Raw genomic sequence first — 20854 nt, forward strand, 5'->3', positions numbered from 1 at the left:
TAAAATAACTAGCATAGAAAAAAATATTGAAATGGTGTGAAGAGGTTGTTTTGACTTTTCTTTTTTAATATCAAAGTAAAATGATTACATATCTCTTGAACTAGATTTTTCATTAACTTGCATCAATTGGCTTTTTAGTTATTTTTGGTTCTTTTATTATTACCGAGGTGGATCAAAGATAATTTTATATTTTAATAAATATTAAATATTATTTAATATTAAAAGGTTCATGACCTGTATTATTCATGTATATGTGTATGATTATGTTCATGCTTTTTAGGTGGCACGTACGATATTGTTTAACAACAAAACAACTTCTTTCACAATGTTTTTTGAATCATCACAGCGGCCTTTCCATCTCTAGATTGCGCATATGAGCAACCGATCTCCGATTTAGTATTGACGACCTCTTTTGTTTTCTTTTTTCTTTCTCTATCCTCCTCGATTTTCACGCTTGACCCTATAATTTTTTGAATTGCCTTTCAATTTGTTTTTCTTTTAAATTTGGTCCATGTTTTTTTATTAGTATTTGTTTTATTTTAAAAAATTCATATAATTAGAATTTTCTTTCAATTTTATCATTCTTTGATTTTTTTTATTTTTCAGATTTGGACCCTATTATTTTAATTGTTATTATTATTTTAATCATTTCTTTATTGAATTTATTTTTCAATTGCATCCTCAACATTTTACTTCATTTTATTTTTATATTAAATTTGATCATTATTCTTCTAATTGTTATTTGTTTTGTTTTAGATCTTTTTTTTAATTGAAAATTTCCTTTTCAATTCCATTCCTTGTTATTTTGTTTATCAGAAATTTGACTTCATGATTTTTTCAGATTTGTTTTTTATCGGATAATTTTGATCTCAAAACTTAGATAAGGAGTTTAAAAGGGTAGTTTTAATTAACTTAGTTTTTTCTTATATTTTTTTATAATTATTTTTTATAATTCTATTTTTATATAAAATTATCTTAATTTTATATATTGAGTTGTAAGTTTCATGGCTTAAGAGAGGTAGACTCTTTTGTTAGATTTATCTAATATTATTGTCTTTTTTTTATCAGGCTTATTAAAACCAATAAATTTAATTATCCAACTCTTCAATTCCTCTTGCCTTTTTTTTTTATATAAAAAAAAGCTACAATTACTTAAGCATCTTTCTTACTTGAAAAAAGCTTGGTTCGGCCCGGCATAACGCGGGTAACGAATCAGTCACTCCACTATTCAACATCGTACAGATTATAAAGCAGCAGTTTAAATCTAATAAAACCCTAACGCCACCCCTCTCTTCCCATTACACCACCGAAAGACAACACCCTCTCTCTCATACGCTCAAAAGCTCCAGCAATGGCAGCATATAGAGATGAGCTAAAAATTATCACCATTGGAGGCAAAGGCTCTGCTTTAACCTCCACTTCCGTCTACACCATCGCCACAGGCCACGCTCTGGTACGCATTGACTCATCAGCACTCGATAGACTCACCATTCAAAACAGAAACCCTCAGAAACCACTCCATTCGATCTCTCTAATCCCCAATAAAGCCTCGAACCTAATTGAAACTCGCGCTTACCTTACTGTCCTCCTCAATAAGCTCCTTCACTACACGAATTCCTCTAATGTACGTACGTTTCTCCCTAATTTGATCGCAGAAACCCTAAATTCGAATAAATTTGGAAGTGAAGCCCAAGGGTTGAATGTTGAGGTGACTGAGGAGGAGAGACTTGTCATTGAGGTATCCAATGCGGAATTGTATGGGGTTTGTGCGATTTTGGATCATGAAGGGACGGGGTTAGGAGTTGTTGATGATGCCGTTGCTGCGTTGTCGTGTGAGGCGGTGAAAGCAGATGTCAGGTCGTTTGATGGTGTGGATAGTGGTGATGGGTTTGTTGATAAGGAGGCAGCTACGGTTGCGAGTGATATGAAGGTTTTGCTTGTTGGGTATGATTCGAATAAGAGAGGAGAGAGTGAGGCGGTTTCGGAAATTCCGAAAGTTAATGGGAGGTTGAGGGAGGTGGTGAAGGCGTTGCATACAATGGTTCGAGTTGAGTTGAATTCAGGGGTGAAAGGATCGAGCGGTGGGTCTGGAAAGGCAGTGGGGACCACGGTGTCAGGGTTGGCAGCGGCGTTGCTGTTTTTGGGGAAGAGTAGTTTGTGTCGGGTTAAAATGAATTTGGATGTGATGGGGAATGAGGTTTTGAGTAGCGGGTTGGTGAGTTTGTATGAGAAGAAATGTCCTAGCAGGGATGATTTGATGAACGGATACAAGGCAGTTACTGATTTGCTTGTCGAGGAGGATTATGCAATGTTTGGGTATGGAGTGTATGGTTTGTTGGGGATTGTATGGAAGATTGTTGCGTGGGAGGAGATAACTGCGTTTTTTGCTCTTGAGGGTGTTGAGTTGATGAGTGGAATTGGTGGTCAAGTGAATGGAGGGGAGGCAAAAGTCGACAAGAAGAGTGAGAAGAAGAAGAAAAAGAAGACAGTTTTAGGGAAAGGGACTAGTGTGATTGTGCAGTTAATTAAAGATAGGTTGCAGATTGTTGGAGGGGGTTCTGGTGATAGTTTGGACATATTAGAGAAATGGGTTGAGAATCTTTTGTCTTTTTTTAGCCCAAAGCAACCAGAGTTTGATGAATTCGTGCAGAAAGTGAAGGAGATTGTTGAAAGAAATGAAAGTAGAAGACTTCCTAAGCTTCCAAAGGTAATGAATTTCACGTCACGGTTTGGCATGGGAAACTTGGGATAGATAGACTAGACATATTTTTCAAAGGCGATTCAGTATGAAGTTTTATCCAATTCTCTCTGAGTTGCATATTTGCCATATTTTTCGTTTTTTTAATTGATAACTTAAAGTACAGTATTCTTTTTAAATGAGGTGAATGCTTGAATGTGGAAACAAGTTAGGATTTATGTACCAAAATAATATATGCCGTTTTAGGGATTTTATGGTATTGTCAGTTATGCAGTAGGATGCGAGAACAACTTTTTCAAACAAAGTGAATAGCTTAGTATTATCACATACTCAAGTTCATGATATTCTCTATGGTTGTTGCTTTTCCTTCTCTGGACTTTAACGTTTTTTAAATCTGAAAAGATTATATTGCATTTTTACCATCCAATAGTAGGGGCATAGATGTATTCGTAATTATATATTTAGAAGTGGCATTTTATTGTCCATTTTGATGGATATTATTGTGTCAGGAAAATTTTTATCAGGACATATTTTTTCCCTTCTACACTTCAATTAACTTCTGAATGTTCTGTTTATTTATGATAATTGATATCTTTTGTTTTCTGTTGTCTAATTGTTGTCATGCTTCTAATTTGCTTTGAATGAAGTTTAGCAATCCTATTTTGTTTAGCATTCTTATTTTGTGCATATCATTTTATGTATCAGGGCACTCGTGATTTTGCAAATGAACAAATGGTGATAAGAGAAAGAGCATTTTCAATCATAGCAGATGTTTTCAAGAGGCATGGTGCCACTTCCCTTGACACTCCTGCTTTTGAATTGAGAGAGACTCTCATGGGAAAATACGGGGAGGATTCAAAATTAATTTATGATCTCGCTGACCAGGTAATGTATGATTATTAGTTGATACAATTGATATTGCGGTTTTGCTGTAATTGTTATAACCATTGCATATGTTTGTGTGTCTGTCTCTCTGAATGAGTATATCTAAGCCTTTTTAATGCATTTGCCAAAACAAGAAAATTAAACAGGTGAAGTGGTGTTTAATTTCAGGACTAATATGCTTAATGACTTTTGCAGTTAATGTGAGGTATAAGTGAATCTGTTTTAACTTTCAAGCTTTGTTTCTGTGGGCTGGTGTCCAAGTTAAAATGGACTTTTTACCCAATCGAAATATCTCCAAATTGATTTTTCTTCCTTCCTTCCTTTTCTTTTTAATGCATGGAACTTCTGTTGAAAAGGAGTAGTTTGGATGGAAAATTTTGTTCTTACAGTGCGAAACTGTAGTTTTGCCCTTTTCTTGGGATTCTAATTGCCTGTTTTTGGATTTTTTTTTGTTTCTTCAAATCATGGGCAGTGGTTCATTTCTGATTGAATTTGCATAATTATATAATTATATAATTATTTCATTTCTATACTTTGGTTTTACCCATTGACTGGTTTGGTTTTTTGATGGACTAGTTTTTACTTCATTTGATCATTTTTATGAATAAACTGGTTTGAATTATTCATAGTTATTGGGAAATTAAATTGATTTTTCAACCTTTTGCAGGGTGGAGAGCTTTGTTCTCTGCGGTATGACTTGACTGTTCCATTTGCTAGATATGTGGCTATGAATGGTATCACTTCGTTTAAAAGGTATCAAATAGCTAAGGTATACAGAAGAGATAACCCATCTAAAGGAAGATACCGAGAATTTTATCAGTGTGACTTTGATATTGCTGGTCAATATGAAGAAATGGGACCAGACTTTGAGATAGTGAAGGTTTTGACAGAATTGCTTGATGAGCTAGACATTGGAGATTATGAGGTAATTCATGCTGGGTGATCTATCTTTTCTTTAATTGTACTTGGGATGTTGAATTTTATATAGCCTGTGATGGTTTCATTCTTTCGCTTGTAGATGTTAACTGTTTGGTCATACATTCTTTCATCCAGTTTTCTATAATAATTGAACCACTATGTCTTCTTTTATAGGATGTTACATAACGTGTTAACATTTTAAAACATGCATGTCATTGAAGTTTTTGATACGTTGACAAAAACAGTAAAGCTATTTATCAAATTTATCACCAACTATATCTTAGTTACCCATAAGTACTATTCTAATAAATGTACCTTTGATTCTACCTGCATTAGTCAATGGTAAAGTTAAATAATTTGTTAACATTTTAAAACATGCATGTCATTGAAGTTGTTGATATGTTGACAAAAACAGTATAGCTATTTATCAAATTTATCACTAACTATATCTTAGTTACCCATAAGTATTATTCTAATAAATGTACCTTTGATTGCACCTGCATTAGTCAATGTTGAAGTTGATGAATTTGGCTGACGGCTCAAGTAATTCGTTGTTAAGTGTCTGATGTTCTTTCAATGCCCCAGAAGTTGGATCTCTATCTATCTAAAGGAGAATTCTTCTCTTATTTACATAGAGACAAGTCATCTGAAAACAGCCAAGAGTTGGCTTGGTTGCTTGATTAATAACTATAGAGCCCAATTAAGTACACCACCTGTTGTCTATCTACAGGGTGATAGCCCTTTAATGGGTGTAGAATGTGTCAGGCATGCAAATTCTTAAGGATCTCCTTTTTATTTTGTTTCCTTATTTGTCACGTTGGCTGCTTTGGCTTGTCTTCTTGCTGATTACCACACAATTTAAGTATACCACCAGCTGTCTAAGTGCTTGTTGACTAGGTGTTCTTTATCTGTTTTTAATCAGGTTAAATTAAACCATCGGAAGTTGCTGGATGGTATGTTGGAAATATGTGGAGTGCCTCCTGAAAAATTCCGAACCATTTGTTCAAGTATTGACAAACTGGACAAGCAATCATTTGAGCAGGTTAAGAAAGAAATGGTAAGGGTATATGACAAGCTTGAATATGTATCTGATCCTATTCATATGTAGCTGGTTCACTTTATATTCTATTCATACAGTAAGGGGACATCTTTTCACTAATTTATTATTGCCATTTATTTATGACTGAAACATGCCAGATTGGCAATTATTCGTTGGTTCTTTTGGCTGTTTTTGTAAATTAATGAAGTGCATTTTCAGTGTTGAGATTGTCTACTTTGTAGATGGTATGTTTGCACTTGCATAGTTTAAGTTTTTTTTTTTAAAAAATTATTTTATGTCCAAGTATACACCTTTCTGTTTCCTTGAATTTATTTTTCCTTTTTTTTTCCTATAAGTAATTTCCCATCAGCATCTTGAATCTATTTTATGCTCCTTTTGTGCTACACTTGATTAATGTTTATTGTTAATTTATTTGTTTCTCTTTGTATTAAATGTATACCAATTGTATGTTTAGACATGAGCCTTAAATGAATATTTGTTTTGTTTCACAATATGACCTTCAAAATGTTCTCTAGGTGGAAGAGAAGGGGTTAGCTGTTGAGACAGCAGACAAAATTGGTACTTTTGTGAAGGAAAAGGATTCTCCTAAGGAATTATTATCAAAGCTTAAACAGGAAGGCAGTGAGTTTTTACAAAACGCTTCTTCTAGTCGTGCACTGGATGAGTTGGAAATTTTGTTTGATGCTCTTGAAAGATCAAAGTGCATTGACAAAGTGGTTTTTGATTTAAGCCTTGCCAGAGGGCTTGATTATTATACCGGAGTCATTTTTGAAGCTGTTTTTAAAGGGACTACACAGGTAAAGAATCATTTTTATGCCACCTTTTCTTGAATTTTACCATCTCATATTAGATGTAAAGTTGGTTTTCATTGTTTACACTCTCTTAGTTCCACATTTTAATGCTTGAGGAGGTGCTTAGTGCATGTTACTTTGAAGAAAGTTAGGGTGGGATTTTAGTTATTTGAAAATCATTGAGAACCTGAATTATAACTGTGAAGTGATTAGAATATGATCTGTCTTTACTTGTTAAAATGTTTGAGGAGGTGCTTAATGCATGTTACTTTGAAGAAAGTTCCGATGGGATTTTAGTTATTTGAAAATCATTGAGAACATGAATAATAACTGTGAAAGTGATTAGAATATGATCTGTTTTTACTTATTCTATGCATATACCATTAGTGAACCCAGCATAATTTTAAAAAATGGCACATTATTAAAGTTTAATAAAATTTCTCTCAAGTGAGAAGCTTTAATCAAATAAACTTTAGATAGAGATGTGAAGATATTGATCAAATTAGCAAGGAGTTTATTGATGCATTCGTAAATTTTTTGTCAACATTTTGTCTTCCAAGTTCTATTAGTCAATGCGCTCTCATAAAAATAGAGTCAAAGGTGTGCCCTCATAAACAGTGGTTATAATTTGCTTTCAAACAATCCAAATCTTTTCAAGGAATAATCAAATGTTCCATTTCATTTTTTTCATTATCCAGTAAAAATCATGAGATTATCTGGAGGATATTCTAACTATGAAAAGTTTGGGAGAATATTGACATCCTTAACGATGCTAGGTTTATATTCAACTCCTTAATCTTCTTCGTTAAGGGAAAATGAAAAGAAACCAAAGAAATGCATGTAGAGTTATATGATCAATGATGATTTCAAAGTAGTTGTGTAATTGATTTTCACCCAGGGACCAATTGCTATTAATTTTATAATGCAAATTAAATCTGCAGATACCAGTTTTTGATAACCCACTTGTGTCAAATGAACTTCCAATAATCTATAAATAGGGTGTCTGAGTGCAGAGTATGCTGGTAATGATTCCTCTAAAGGGTACATTATCATTCAACCTTTGACAAGGGTTCATAGTCGTGTCTTGAACTTGAGCTTGATATTTGGTGTTGGGAAGAGCTTTAATTAAATTTGGCTCCTTGTGTTAAGATCTATGCTTTCAGAATTTCTGGAAAAATCTGAAAAGCTTAGTAATGATTAAGAGTGGGATCAGAACTCTAAACTAAGTTATGATAAATTGGGAGTTGTCAGTTGCATGTAGTTCTTCTTTGTACTTTGCATTCCATAACTGCGTTGTTTAGAGTAGACCTCATAGAAGTTCATTTTAGTATGAAAAGATGAATGCTAAGAAAGTTGGAAGAACATGAAGGGAAGAAAGCTGGGTTGGCTTTTAAGCTTGGGAATTGACACTAGAATGTTCTATGAGTGCCATGAAACTTTAGCATTGATTGGTTGGGGCTTAAGGCAAGATGGAATGACTAGAGATTGGTTTTAGTTGGTGAATTCGAAATTGTTTTTCTTTGTTCCGTTTAGTTTTGGGCAAGGTGTAATTCATTTTTCATCTAATATTCCCATGCTACATTCGAGCCTGTGAAATGCTTTGAAATTTTGATATGTTAGATTTGGTATTAAGATTAACCTGGAAAATATAAAGGATTCTTGGAATCACACCCATGCCTATTCAGAGTTGTGTTTTGCACTTATCTTGATTGCAAATACCAAAAGTAGCTCATTGGTCAGACACATGCTCTCTCTTCTTTTCTACTTGACTCTTTTTAATATTATTTTCCTTATTGTCAATAAATGCAATTTTGTCTCTCAAATTTAAATGGTTACTAAATATTTTTGCCACCAGGTCGGTTCAATTGCTGCTGGGGGGCGATACGACAATCTTATAGGAATGTTTGGTTCAAAACCAGTTCCAGCTGTTGGGGTCAGTCTTGGCATCGAGCGAGTATTTGCTATAATGGAGCAGCTGCAGAAGGACCGGAATGAGGTGAGAATAGCATTGCATGTCATTCTTACATATCTGGGGTAAAAAGGTCATAATATTTCATTGTCATCATTCAGTGTTGAACTTGTGTCAGAATTCAGTTGTGAAAAATCATTGAGACCACATATTATATCATATGATTACTAAACTTCTTCTGTGGGAGTTCAGTGAATGTTAATAAAATAAGCAATTTTTTTGGAGAAGGGCGTTATTATTTGAGAAGAATTAGAATCTTTCTTTCTACATCAAATAAATCTATTTAACCAGGTAGCAGACTTGTCTGGATTTTTGTTAAGAATCTCTCCCCCATTGTGTGAGATTGTTCACATTAGAATGAAAAGTAGGGATGAACTGATTTTATCATAAGATTCTATTTCTCTGAATTTCATAATTTTCCCTCATTCCTCATTGTTTTACCACATTTGCACCCACTAACACTTGCGCATCACAATCAATGTTTTTTTTCTTTGCATTGCCTACTGCCCCCAAATCTAATGCTTTAAGTTATATTTAATGTTCTTTCTTTTTCACCATCAATGTGTAAGTACAAGGACTATCGATCAAACAATCGTCAGCATGGGAGTTTTTTCTATAGCTATCCCAATTGTTTGCCCAATACCTTCAGAGATGTGATTTTGATCCTCAGATAACTTCTCCATGGCCCAGAGAACATGTGCAGACACTTTAATATCAAATAGACCCTTTAGTGCAAACAAGTCATATTTACCTGTAACATTCTTTTTCTAACGCAAGAAGCCACAAATTAATATATTAATCATTTTAATGCTACCATGGCAGAGACATGAAAGAAATCTTCATTTGTAATGGAAACTCTGCACTTATTTTTTTTATATTTTGTTCTGGATGTGGCACATTCTTCCATTATATGACATGTTATAAGTTCTGCTTATGCTTGAAATTAAATCACTTGTGCTATTTTCAAAGACACTTGATATGATCCATGTTCTGTGAAGGTAAACTTTTATTTGCTCACCATGTTGAAGAAACTACCATCATTCTTTTGTCCAGAAAAAAATGGAGGCACTAATGTACTCTCCTGTTGTTTTTGGTGTTGGCAGACAACCCGGCCTACTGAAACCCAGGTTCTGCTGGGCATTATGGGAAACAAAAGTAAAATACCTCTAGCTGCAGAGCTGACCAGTAAGCTGTGGGGCGCCAAGCTGAAAGCTGAATTTGTTGTCAGTACAAGATTTGATAAGATCATTAGCCGCGCTAATGATTCAAAAATCCCATGGATGGTACTCGTCAGGGATAGGGAGCTGGAGACAGGGAAGGTAAAAATAAAGAACCTTGAGACCAAAATAGAGGAAGAGGTACCTTTAAGTGCTTTCGTTGATGAAGTCAAGAATCGACTGAACTTGTGAAAATCATGTCCGGGGCAAAATTTGAATGACTGAATCACTCTTCCGTTCCAAGGCTTCACAACTTGTACTTTACCATGTTTGCCATACCATGCAAGTTATGTTGATATTAGTTTGGCAAGTTTTGCAATTTGGTAACTGCCTCTGATCACAAAAATACCAAATCACTTAGATTATAACTGTTTTTATACGTGGGAGTTTATTTTATGCTTAATATCACCTTTCCTTCACTTGTTTTCCTCACTTGTTAAGATGTTGAATGATGTAGAGGAGCATCTCTTTGCACTTGAAAACAGAATCCTGTATTGCACTGGCCATTTCAAATTCGGAAATGATTTTTTTAGTGTTCTTTGATGCGAACTGTTCCTTTCCTTTTCTTTTGTTTCTGTTCTGTTTTTATGGCTTCAGTTACTTGTGCGATCGATTCCCCATGGTTAAACTTGTTAGATTTGGTTTTGGTGCGTGCTGACGATCCATGTTTCACGACCACTATTCTTTATAGGGCTGCTAAATTAGGTGAGAAAAAGTGTACTTGATTACTATTTCAAATTGACATTGCCGTCAGTTGATAGGTGCTTGCCTAAAAAGTCAAACCAAATCTGAAGAAGCTGAATCTCATGGCCGGTGCTCAGGGACAGGTCCTCCATCATACCAGCTCAATAGAAATCATGCCTTAATTAGCTGCATGTTCTTCACCAAAATATCTGATTCTCCAACTTAACACGTCAAAGAAAGCTTTTTATTGTTCTCGAAGCACCGGTTTTAGCATTTCTCTTCTTGCCTGATGAATTCCTTTGGCATGGTGGAATATTACTATTACTGAAAGATGATAATTCTTTTTAGGGCAATAGATTTATTTTTAAAAATAATTAATCTAGTATTAATTTTGTTTTTCTTAAAAAAAATGAAATATGTGGGAAAAAAAAAAGAATTCAAAGTCCAAAACGTGAATGGTTTGAATAAGAAAAAAATAATTGAGTTGGGTAGTTTGGAAAAATCACTTGAATGATTTGAGTAAAAAATAATTAATCTAGCATTTCTCTTCTTGCCTGTTGCATGCATTTCGCATGGTGGATTTTTTTTTTATTAACGTGAGTATTCGGGTCAGTTTGTACATATTTTGACAAATTTCATAGATCTTGAAGTTAATAATTATATAAACTTTTAATAACCTTTAAAGAACTCAAACTTGTAATTATTAATGAGCTAAGTTCAACTTAAGACATGAGACAAGTGGAATATTACTATTATTAAAGGATGATAAATATTTTTAGGGCAATAGATTTAATTTTAAAAATAATTAATCTAGTATTAATTTTGTTTTTCTTAAAAAAAATGAAATATGTGGAAAAAAAAGGAATTCAAAGTCCAAAACGTAATAATTGAGTTGGGTAGAAACGTGATAATTGAGTTGGGTAGTTTGGAAAACATGAACAGACAATCTTTGTCCCACAGGATGGTACAAACTTATTCTGCAAACTTATTCCAAGGAGCTGTGATATAGAAATCTTGACATTTTACAACATGAAAATCAACTCCATTAGCGCCAAACAGTCTACAAATTATTCCAAGGAATGGTGGTTTAGAAATTATGGCAAGTGCTTTCTTTGAATTCTCTTTATACATGGCCACTTGGCTGGCTGTTGACTTACTATTCCAAAATTCCCTCTCCACAAGCAGTTTTACAATTTTATTTTATTATTAAAAAAAAAACACTAAAAGAACCTTTTTCTTTTACCCTAGACATTTTGCTGTGCACAAATTACTATTTTATATTTGAAGGACAAACTTTGTTAACTTTGTTTTAGGGATACAAAGGTCTTTTCTATAAGACTTATTTCTCATAACAAAATTGACTAGGATTAACCGGTTTTTTTATATTTTTTTTGCATGGCGTGATTACTAAATTAACCTTTGAAGCAAAAAACATTTAACATAGGTCAAGGGGTTTTCTGGACTTTTTAAATTTTTTTTACAGTTCAATTACTTGAACGCCCCTGGAAAAAAACTCTATTGGCTTTGGAATCAAGTGCATTTTTATCATTTTATTCTAAGATCTTTGTACTTATTATGTGGAGTTTAGGATAATTGGGTCTTTGTATATATAAAATATAAATAAAATAAAAATTCAATTGTCGTGTGTCGTGCAACACCGCGAAAACTTTCAACACTGTCTTTTGGGGTGATGTTAGATGCCCCTCGCCACCCCCATCATGGTGGTCAGGCGTGTGCCACCAAGCAAGCGACGATTGAGTGCTGGCGGCACATCTTTTCTTCAATCTCTATTGTCTTTTCCCTCTTTGACAAACATGTTAGGTATTGCAAAAAAACAAAGAAGTCTAGTTATTTGTTTATTAAATCAAATTAGGTCCTCATTCTTTTGATTCTAATGCATATGGTCTTGAATACTTTTTTGATTTTTTTTTCAATTTCATCCCTTGACTTTTTGTTTTTATATCAAGTTTAATCCTTATTTTTTTTATTGTTATTTGTATTTTTTTCTTATCCCTTTCTTGATTGGAATTGTTTTTTAATTTCATCACTCATAATTTTATTTTATTTTTGTTTCAAATTTAGTTTTTATTCTTTTAAAATCTATATTTTTTTTATTGATCCTTTTTTTTGTTGAATTTATTTTTTCAATTTTATCCCTAATTATTTTGATTGGTTGGGAATTTGATATTTTTTTTAGGTTTGCCTTTTATACTGTAATCCGGCTTCATGATTTGTGTCACGAGTTTCAAAGATTAAATTGGGTTGGCTTCATTCTATTCTAAATCCTTTCTTAAAATTAGTTGTTATTTTTATTTTTTTTAGTTTCATCCCTTAAAATTGAGTTTGTTGAAAATTGGTAATTGTTACTTTTTAATCATTTCTATGGAGTTATCCCGATATCATGTCCTGGTTCATGAATTCAGCAGGTTCAATAGAGTTGACCTAGACCTTTTTTTCATTGATTTGTTTTTATTTTACCCTTCTTATCAATTTCTATATCTTTTTGGTAGTTCTACTTAGGAAGAATTGTTTCTTCATTTTCCATGACTTTAAGAAGATTAAGCTTTTAAAATGTTACTTGTGTTTGTCTCCTATTTTTTTCCCTTTAAAAACATAAAAAAAAAACCTTGTATAAACACAAATATTCACAAAAATAAATGGGGTAGCCTTTTGTGAGAACATTGGGTGACATCCAAAGAGAAGATTCTAGCCATTATGTATGGATAAATTGACTACCTAGATTGTTCTAAAAAAGCCACTCATTGTTTGGTTAACATACCTAATAGGTTGGACTAAGACTTACAAGGTGCAAAGAGTATTGCCTGGGATAAAGCCCTATTAGTTTGCTAATCGTGACCAGGTAAATTATCCATAAGAGTTTGGTGGTTTCACAAGTTTTTCCCAGGTCAATGCCCATCAGAACACTGCTAGTTCCCCATGCTAACTTAAAGATAACATGTGTGTAAAAGAAAGTGTTGTGTATGGGCACAACATTATCTAATTCAAATATATACAAATACAATAAGTAATGAAAAATAATGATGCATAAAATGCAAACACACTGAAAAAATTGTACAAAAAGTGTAAAATTCAAACAACAACATATATTGATCAATTTAGGAACATCTCGATGAAAAATATAAGAAAAAAAAGATAAAAGTAGAAAAAGAAATCGTTACCTTGTTTTATGGTAACTAAGAACTCTAGCTGATGTTCAGAAGTTCTAAATAAGGAGCTGATTATGCTACAAGAAAGATTAAAATAACCCTAAAATATCATACCTAAGGTAAGTTCATTCATGTTTGTTTTTAATGATAAAAAACACGTATTATACATGCATGCTAAGATTTCACCTAAATTGTTACGTGTGCCTTGGTTATTGAAAGTATGAGACTATTAAGACTCGGAACAAGGACCTAGGCATGGTAACAAAGCTAAATCCTTACTTTTCAAACATGGGCCTTGAATTCGAGAAGATTGTAATGATTAATTGGGCTTTAACTAATTTTACTTCTGTATTTTCTAAATAGGCTTGAAAGTTACCACTCACTATATCAAATTAGAAAAGAACATAAAACGAGATTTATACGTATCAGATAAGCCTATTTACCTTTAATATGACATTTTAGAAAAAAAACTAATTAGTATTTAAAATTCTTAGGTTGATCTTGAGTTACGAGAAAAAAATACAAATCAACAAACAACATGAATATAAAAAAAAACATCAACATTGATATTTATATACATTAATTTGTTTACTGTTAGTGTGATATCCATAAAACAACCTAATTAGGACTTATGATTTTCAAATTGATTTTGAGTTATGACAAAAACACAAATCACATAAAGGAACAAACATATAAAAAAGTATATGCTAAATCAATATTTACAACACAAAAATTGTCTATCCTTAATGCGACATCCTAGGAAAAACCTATATAGAATTTACATATCCTAGGTTAATTTTGAGTTACAAAACATTTAAATAAATTGACATGCCCAAATCATAAGCAACAAGAATATTCATTCATCGATCAACTAAACACAAATTCATCATAACTCATAATCTAATAATTTTTTTAAAATTTAATAAAAAAATTTTAATTAAAGGTTTAAAAGAACCTTTGAGAACAATTGAAACTAGATAAAAGCTGTTAGAAATTGAAGAGGCAATATAGGCGTGTGGTGGTCACTCATTAGCAACAACTTAAAAAAAAGATTGATTTCTTTTGTGATTTTTTTTCTTTAGATGTGATTTAGAGTTGTAATTTATGAGGATCTTTGTTAGTTTTAAGGAATAAAGAAACTATGCTTGTTGCATTTGTTCTTCGTTCGAGTTGTTGGCATCATAGTCATGATCTAGCTATCATAAATATGTGGAGGAGTCCATAAATAGGTGTTGTTGATTGAAGGAGTAAGAGAAGAGGAGGAAGATGACTAGTTTGACAGAGATGGATGGAAGATCAAATGGCCCTAAAGGTTTCTGTTTAAGCGTTAGTCAGATCGACTCCAATCAACATTACTTGGGTTAATTTTGATGGTAAGGTGAAGAACAAGACTATGGTGGTTATTGGCGTGGCCTTGGCAAAGGAAGGCTAGCAACGAGGATGTTTCAATGGTAGTTGGCAAAAGGGGAAAAAAGAAGGGGCAATTTGTTGCAACACTTTTTTTCCTCTTAGGGTTTGTTTTTATTATTGTTTTTTTTGCCTTTCTATTTTTGTTGATATTCTTCTTCTTCTTGTGGTTTTTTGTATACCTTTGTTTGTAGATTTTTTTTTCTAGTCTTGTTTTTTTTTTATATGTGATATTTTTTTTTCATATTGTTATGGTTCTCTTCAAAACTAGAAAAATTAGAATATGAAATATTATTTGTTTTTCTTTTTAGTGTAAATTCTCTTATATTATTTGATTCCTCATCATTTTGGGTTTTTTTTATTCATTGTACCGCTCTCTAATCTTTTTATTCTTATTGTTTTTTCAATTTTTATTTTTTTATTATTTGAAAATATGTTAGAAATTGGAGTAAAAAATAAGTTATAACAATTTATAAATAACTTACAATCAAAAGAAGTTAATTTATAAATTATATTAAGTGAAAACCGGATTAAACATTTTTTTTTAAAAAAAGTTTCATAATCTTTCGAAATTAAATCTACCTTTTTAGATTATCTTAAAATTTTAATATGCTTACGTCACATTACCATTCTGATATTGCTAATTTGTAGAAAACATTTTTCTAGTTTTCCAGAAAGTTCAAAAAGGTGATTTTGGGAAGAAGTCAAAAAGAGAAGATCCGTTTGTGTACCCGTTGGCTACGGCACACAATATTAATTAAAGTCATGATTCACATAATTTCTCTTAGTAGCTGGGAGGATTTCAGCTGTCGAGACCGTGGCTGGGAGACAACCTAATTCAATGGCCGATTTTTTCCTTCGAGAGGAGTGACATTAAATATATATATATTTTTTAAAATATTTTTATTTGATTTATAAACCGATTTAAGAATACTTTTTATAATAAAAAAAAATTATTTTCGGTTCGGTTCAGTTTTTATTAAAAAAATAATCAAATTGAATTTTTTTAAAAACTGAAACCGATTTAAACTTACCGGTTTCAGTTCGGTTCAGTTTTTTAGGACAAAAACCAGTTCAAACCGGTTTGACTCGGTTTTTTTATTTTGCTCGGTTTTTTTTGTTTGACATGGTTTGACTTGGTTTTGGCTCGGTTTTTTTTTGTTTGGGTTCGGTTTTTTTGGTTTTAGACTTATAAAACCGAAACCGAACCGAATCGGCTAGTTTTTTAAAAATTTTAATCAGTTTAATCGGTTTTTTTTACGGTTCGGTTTTTTCAATTATTGTTTTTTGATTTTTTCGGTTTAATTAATTTTTCCGTTTTTTTACTCATCCATAGAAAAAACTATACATAATACATTCATTGGGTATAGTATTATACCAAGAATATTATAAAAGAAAATTATTATAAGAACAAAGAATCCTATACAAATTTCAAATGAAACACAAATACATTATACAATAATATAACAATTATTTTTTTTATGTTTATTAATTACTTAATGTTTTACTTTCTAAATGTATTAAAATTGAATTTAGGATATTGTTGAGTTTATTAACTACATGGATATCCTATTCTTACTAAAAATGAATATAAAATACCTATGTTGCATAAAATGAACCTTTTTAAGGTAAGAATATCCTCAATATAAATGATCCAACTTATTTATTAATAAAAAACATATATTAAAAAAACACCTCATATTATAATTAAAAAATTTATGATATTCATAAAAAAAATATCTATTTAAAATTTTTCCAGTATATGTATTTTTTTTTAAATAAATTATTAGAAATAACTAATAGAATATCACTACTTATTTAATAAATTCATGAGAACCACACAATTTTTTTATATTATAACATATTCAATAAGATTTAATAAATTATTCTCAATCTTAATCTATAATTTAAACCAAGCTTATATTATTAGACAAAAACAAGAAAAAAAAAATTATATATCCCAATATAGGATTTGTGTCGTGGTGGTGGTGATAAAAAATCGGGTGACTGAAAAGAAAGGCACTTTCTTAAGTATGAATTAAGAAGGTTGGACCAATCTAACCTACTTTATAGATAGCATTGGGGCGTGGCGTTGGGTTACCTCTTCAAACCACAACCTTCCTTCTTCTCTAGTATTTCCCTCATGCTCTGCCAAAGCTAACAAACATTCTCCTCTATAATTGTGTCTCTTCAACAGGGTTAGGGTTCCAAGACAAGACTTCAAAAGATCTCATCTGAAATCAATCACCGCCATGGAAGGAGATGCTGTTACTGACTTTCAAGACTGGGAACTACTAGCCAACTCGGACTCGGACTCCGTCCTGGCTGACTCACCCAACTCGGTGGCCAATTCCTCGAGGAGTTTTCATGAGATTGAGGCTGATACAGAAGGTATGTTCAGGTCAGATTACTTTTCTCTTGAAAATGATAGTAGACATGTTAAAGCTGCTCTTGATGCTAGTGAAGAAGGTTCCGTTGAGTCGGATAATCCGAGTTGGATCGATCCTGGCTCAGAAACTCGGTTCCAGAGGAGGAATTCTGGTGAGTCATGGCCTGATTCGGGTAGTGATCGATCTGATGATCGCAAATCAAGTGACTTTGATGTGAAAAATGAATTGGGTTTTGTGGAAAATGAAAGGACTGGCGTGGGATTTCAAGGGATTGGAGAAATTGAGGCTAAAGAAGGGAAGCTTGAGTCACTCGAGCGTGAAGCTAGCAACTTTCAAGGGAAAAGCGAAGTGGGTCTTGTAGAGACCTTGAAAGATCAAGTGGGTTTGGAAGGATTCGGGGAACAAGGTAAGGATAAGGAATTGATTAAGTTCTGGTCTGATTCTGATGGTGATAATTTGGTTTTTGGTGGTCTTGGGAAGGATCAAGCTGGGTCTGAGATTCTGGGTGAATCTGAAGGTGGAAATGTGTCCAAAGAGGTAAGTTTGGGTGTTGTTGCGGTCAGAGATACAAAGCCTGGTGATGAGGGGGAGAAGAGGAAGGTGGTGGTGTGGTGGAAGGTTCCTTTTGAGGTGTTGAGGTATTGTGTTTTCAGGTTGAATCCTGTTTGGTCTGTCTCTATGGCTGCCGCTGTGATGGGATTTGTTATCTTGGGACGGAGATTGCATAAGATGAGGCGCAAGACAAAGAGCTTGCAGCTTAAGGTTACAGTGGATGACAAGGTTAGTTATTGTGGTTATTTAATTTGGCTATATCAATTGCTGATAGCATGGTTAATTTGGAAAAACTCCAGTGCTAAATGTTTTTAATGGTGTGTTTAAACAGAATGAGTACAGGTTGTCTGATTTTCGTATTCTAAATTTCGTATTGAAAAAAGGCAGCGTCTGTTGTGCAGCAATGATTTAACTTTGTATTTGATAAAGTGATATTATATTCACTTTTCTTTTGTTGTCATGTTGGCATATCCTTGTCATGTTTGGGTTTCTTACTTCTCTTCTTTCTCTGTAAGGTGAGAATGAATTCATTAAAATCAGGCACCAAACAGACTAGAAAATAAATTAACAGAGAACTGCCACTATGTTATTTGTTCAATAAAGGAAAATAGTCCTCACATTCCTTGCACGCTTCACATTGCAGACTCGGGGATGGCATGATCACAGCCTGCTCTCTCCTCCTTTCTCCTCATCCTGGGTTAATTAGAGCTAAAAAAAATACTTGCTGGTGGGAACTAGCCCTTATTTGGAGAAGTCTGAAAAAAATATATTTTAGTAAAAAATTACTATTTACATGACCAACTGAAGTTGTTGGAGGTATAGCAAGTTGTGACTTGGGGAATTGTTAGTCAGTAAATAATTAGGTGATTGAGGTGCAATGGCTAGGCGATGTTGGTTGGGGGTAAAGTTTTTATTTGTGATGCAGTGGATGGTTTGGAAATACTGTGTTGCAGTGAGAGAATTAAGAGAGAGAGAGTTGCTGTATATGGGTAAAGTTCGTTAAGAAATGAGTCGTCAAGGAAATAAGGGGATATTTATAGTGCACATGAGGTGGTTTTCACAATGTGAAAACTTTGTGGTGGACCAATAGTATATTAATCCCCAAGTGAGGTGAAAAAATGGGTCGGCTCTCATAATAAATCTTGTTTGGGGTCCCAGTCAATTTTCATTTAGTATTTCATTAAGGACTAATTTTAGAATCTTGTTCACCAAAGCCTCATTTATCGTTTTTATTTCATAACAATCACTTTTAATTCATTTTTGTTGAAATGTAATTATTACTAAAATCTTTCAGAAATCTTATTAATGATTTTTTTTACTAGGTCTGCCTGGAAATAATTTTAGGTTAGACTTCGAAATATGAAAAGTTGTTTTTGTCAAATGTAAAGTTATCAAACCAAGGAATCTGGAAATGCATATGGATTGTCGTAGAAGTAAAGTTAGGAACATAATATGGGGGAATGGTAAAGATACATGGCAAATGATGCCCCAAAAGCTTTTTGGTTTCTGGGTGAATTTAATTGATTTTTTTATGGTAGAAGATCCTGTAACTTTAACTCTTGGTCTCATGCCACTTGCAAATCTAAAATCTAGAACAATTGCATTTAGTGTTCAATACTTGATTATTTGGCTCATTTATTCACCTAGGTTTGCACTATCTCATTTATTTCATTTAGCAGCATGTATAATCTCTCCCTTGGTATGTTTCCCTCCCAAGTCCCATCAGTTTGTATATTTTGATCATTAAGGTTTTTTTTTCCTCTTTCCTCTTTTTGTTTTTTTCCCCATCTGTTCATTTTTTATTTGCATAGACAATTGATGATAGGTAAGGAGTAGCTATTTGGGTTTGTCTCATAGCAGAACATATGGTTAGGACAATCCCTCAATTTTCCTCCCATTTTTTGTGTAACCACATTATAGACTTTTGAAGAGATACAGCAATTAAATCCCATCATTTTCCTCTTGAAATGTATCTTCATAACCAAATTTTATTTGGAGGATTAGTTTTGTGTTTATGCTCAGAATATTTGAGTTATGCACCTTGAAGTTGCAAATATTTTTGGTTTGTATGTCCTTACTGTACTCTCCTTTTGTTATTCTTGGTTTAACTGAAGAGTGTAGGTCTTCAAGTCTGTAAATGGGTTTTCATTATCGTTTACTCTTGAGAATTGCAGTCTTCCTTATTTCACACAGTTGTATTATTTTTCTTGCAAATGAATTGATGTTTCTGCTGGAACAGTGTTTCATTGATGTCAATAGATTGCTATGCATATCCAACTTTGATTTTCATTTCTGATCTATGTCTGCAGAAGGTATCACAGTTCATGAGTCGTGCTACACGTCTGAATGAAGCATTTTCTGTTGTGAGAAGGGTCCCCATTGTTCGGCCCCTATTGCCTGCAGCTGGGGTGAATCCATGGCCTGTTATGAGTTTGAGATAGAATTGTTATTGTAAAGTAGGTGTAATGGGGAAGCATCATGCGAGCATGTTAATCGATGATTAAATGCCTGTCTTGCTTTGCTTTGTATGTAGCTGGAGTGCTGTGTTTCATATTTACTTGTGTATGAACCTAATTAAATGTGTATAAACACCAGACGGATTTCCTTCTGTGGTCCTGTATGATTGAGTTCATATAATATTGTCGACAATATACTTTAGACCTTTTGTGCGGTCAACCAATTCTGGACATGGCGGCAGCTTGGTTTCTGGCATCTGGAAACATTTTTTCAAGATTGCTGAACTGAGAACTTCCATCAAGTGAGTAGCTTAAGTTGCAAAACAATTAAGGAATTTGCAATTTAGGATTCTTTTGATGATGGATGCTTCGTAATTGCACATTCTGCATGTGGTTGTAGCCATATGCAGACGTATATCTTTGTTTCGAGTAGAAATGCGACTCTGCTCCCATCACAGCATGTGTTCATTTGGAACTCCTTCATTTGGAACTCCTCGCACGGGTAATCATGAAGATATTGGTACGAGACATTTGATCTTGGTTTGCTTGGCAGGTTATTACTTGGCAATTCGCCGAAACACATTCCCTCTTCTAAACCTTACAATCCTCCATTACAAGCTTGTCTCATGACCAGATATTAATCACGTAGCTGATTGCAAC

At 33.1% G+C, this 20854-nt stretch overlaps 2 protein-coding genes across 2 annotated transcripts; both read left to right on the top strand.

The window, feature by feature from the left end:
* Positions 1-1250: 1250 nt before the first annotated feature.
* Positions 1251-10081, top strand: LOC133667862 (histidine--tRNA ligase, cytoplasmic). The gene is made up of 7 exons (XM_062087544.1): positions 1251-2707; positions 3404-3583; positions 4251-4508; positions 5424-5558; positions 6077-6358; positions 8208-8348; positions 9425-10081. Exons 1-7 carry the CDS (start codon positions 1352-1354, stop codon positions 9728-9730), a joined length of 2658 nt encoding a protein of 885 aa, XP_061943528.1. The 5' UTR covers positions 1251-1351; the 3' UTR covers positions 9731-10081.
* Positions 10082-16842: 6761 nt separating this feature from the next.
* Positions 16843-20346, top strand: LOC133668557 (uncharacterized). The gene is made up of 2 exons (XM_062088483.1): positions 16843-17966; positions 20048-20346. The coding sequence occupies exons 1-2, from the start codon at positions 17049-17051 to the stop codon at positions 20177-20179; spliced, it is 1050 nt and encodes a 349-aa protein (XP_061944467.1). The 5' UTR covers positions 16843-17048; the 3' UTR covers positions 20180-20346.
* The last annotated feature ends 508 nt before the right edge of the window (positions 20347-20854 follow it).

The sequence above is a fragment of the Populus nigra genome, chromosome 11 (genome assembly GCF_951802175.1).
Source record: "Populus nigra chromosome 11, ddPopNigr1.1, whole genome shotgun sequence".
In the NCBI taxonomy this organism is placed as follows: Eukaryota; Viridiplantae; Streptophyta; class Magnoliopsida; order Malpighiales; family Salicaceae; genus Populus; species Populus nigra.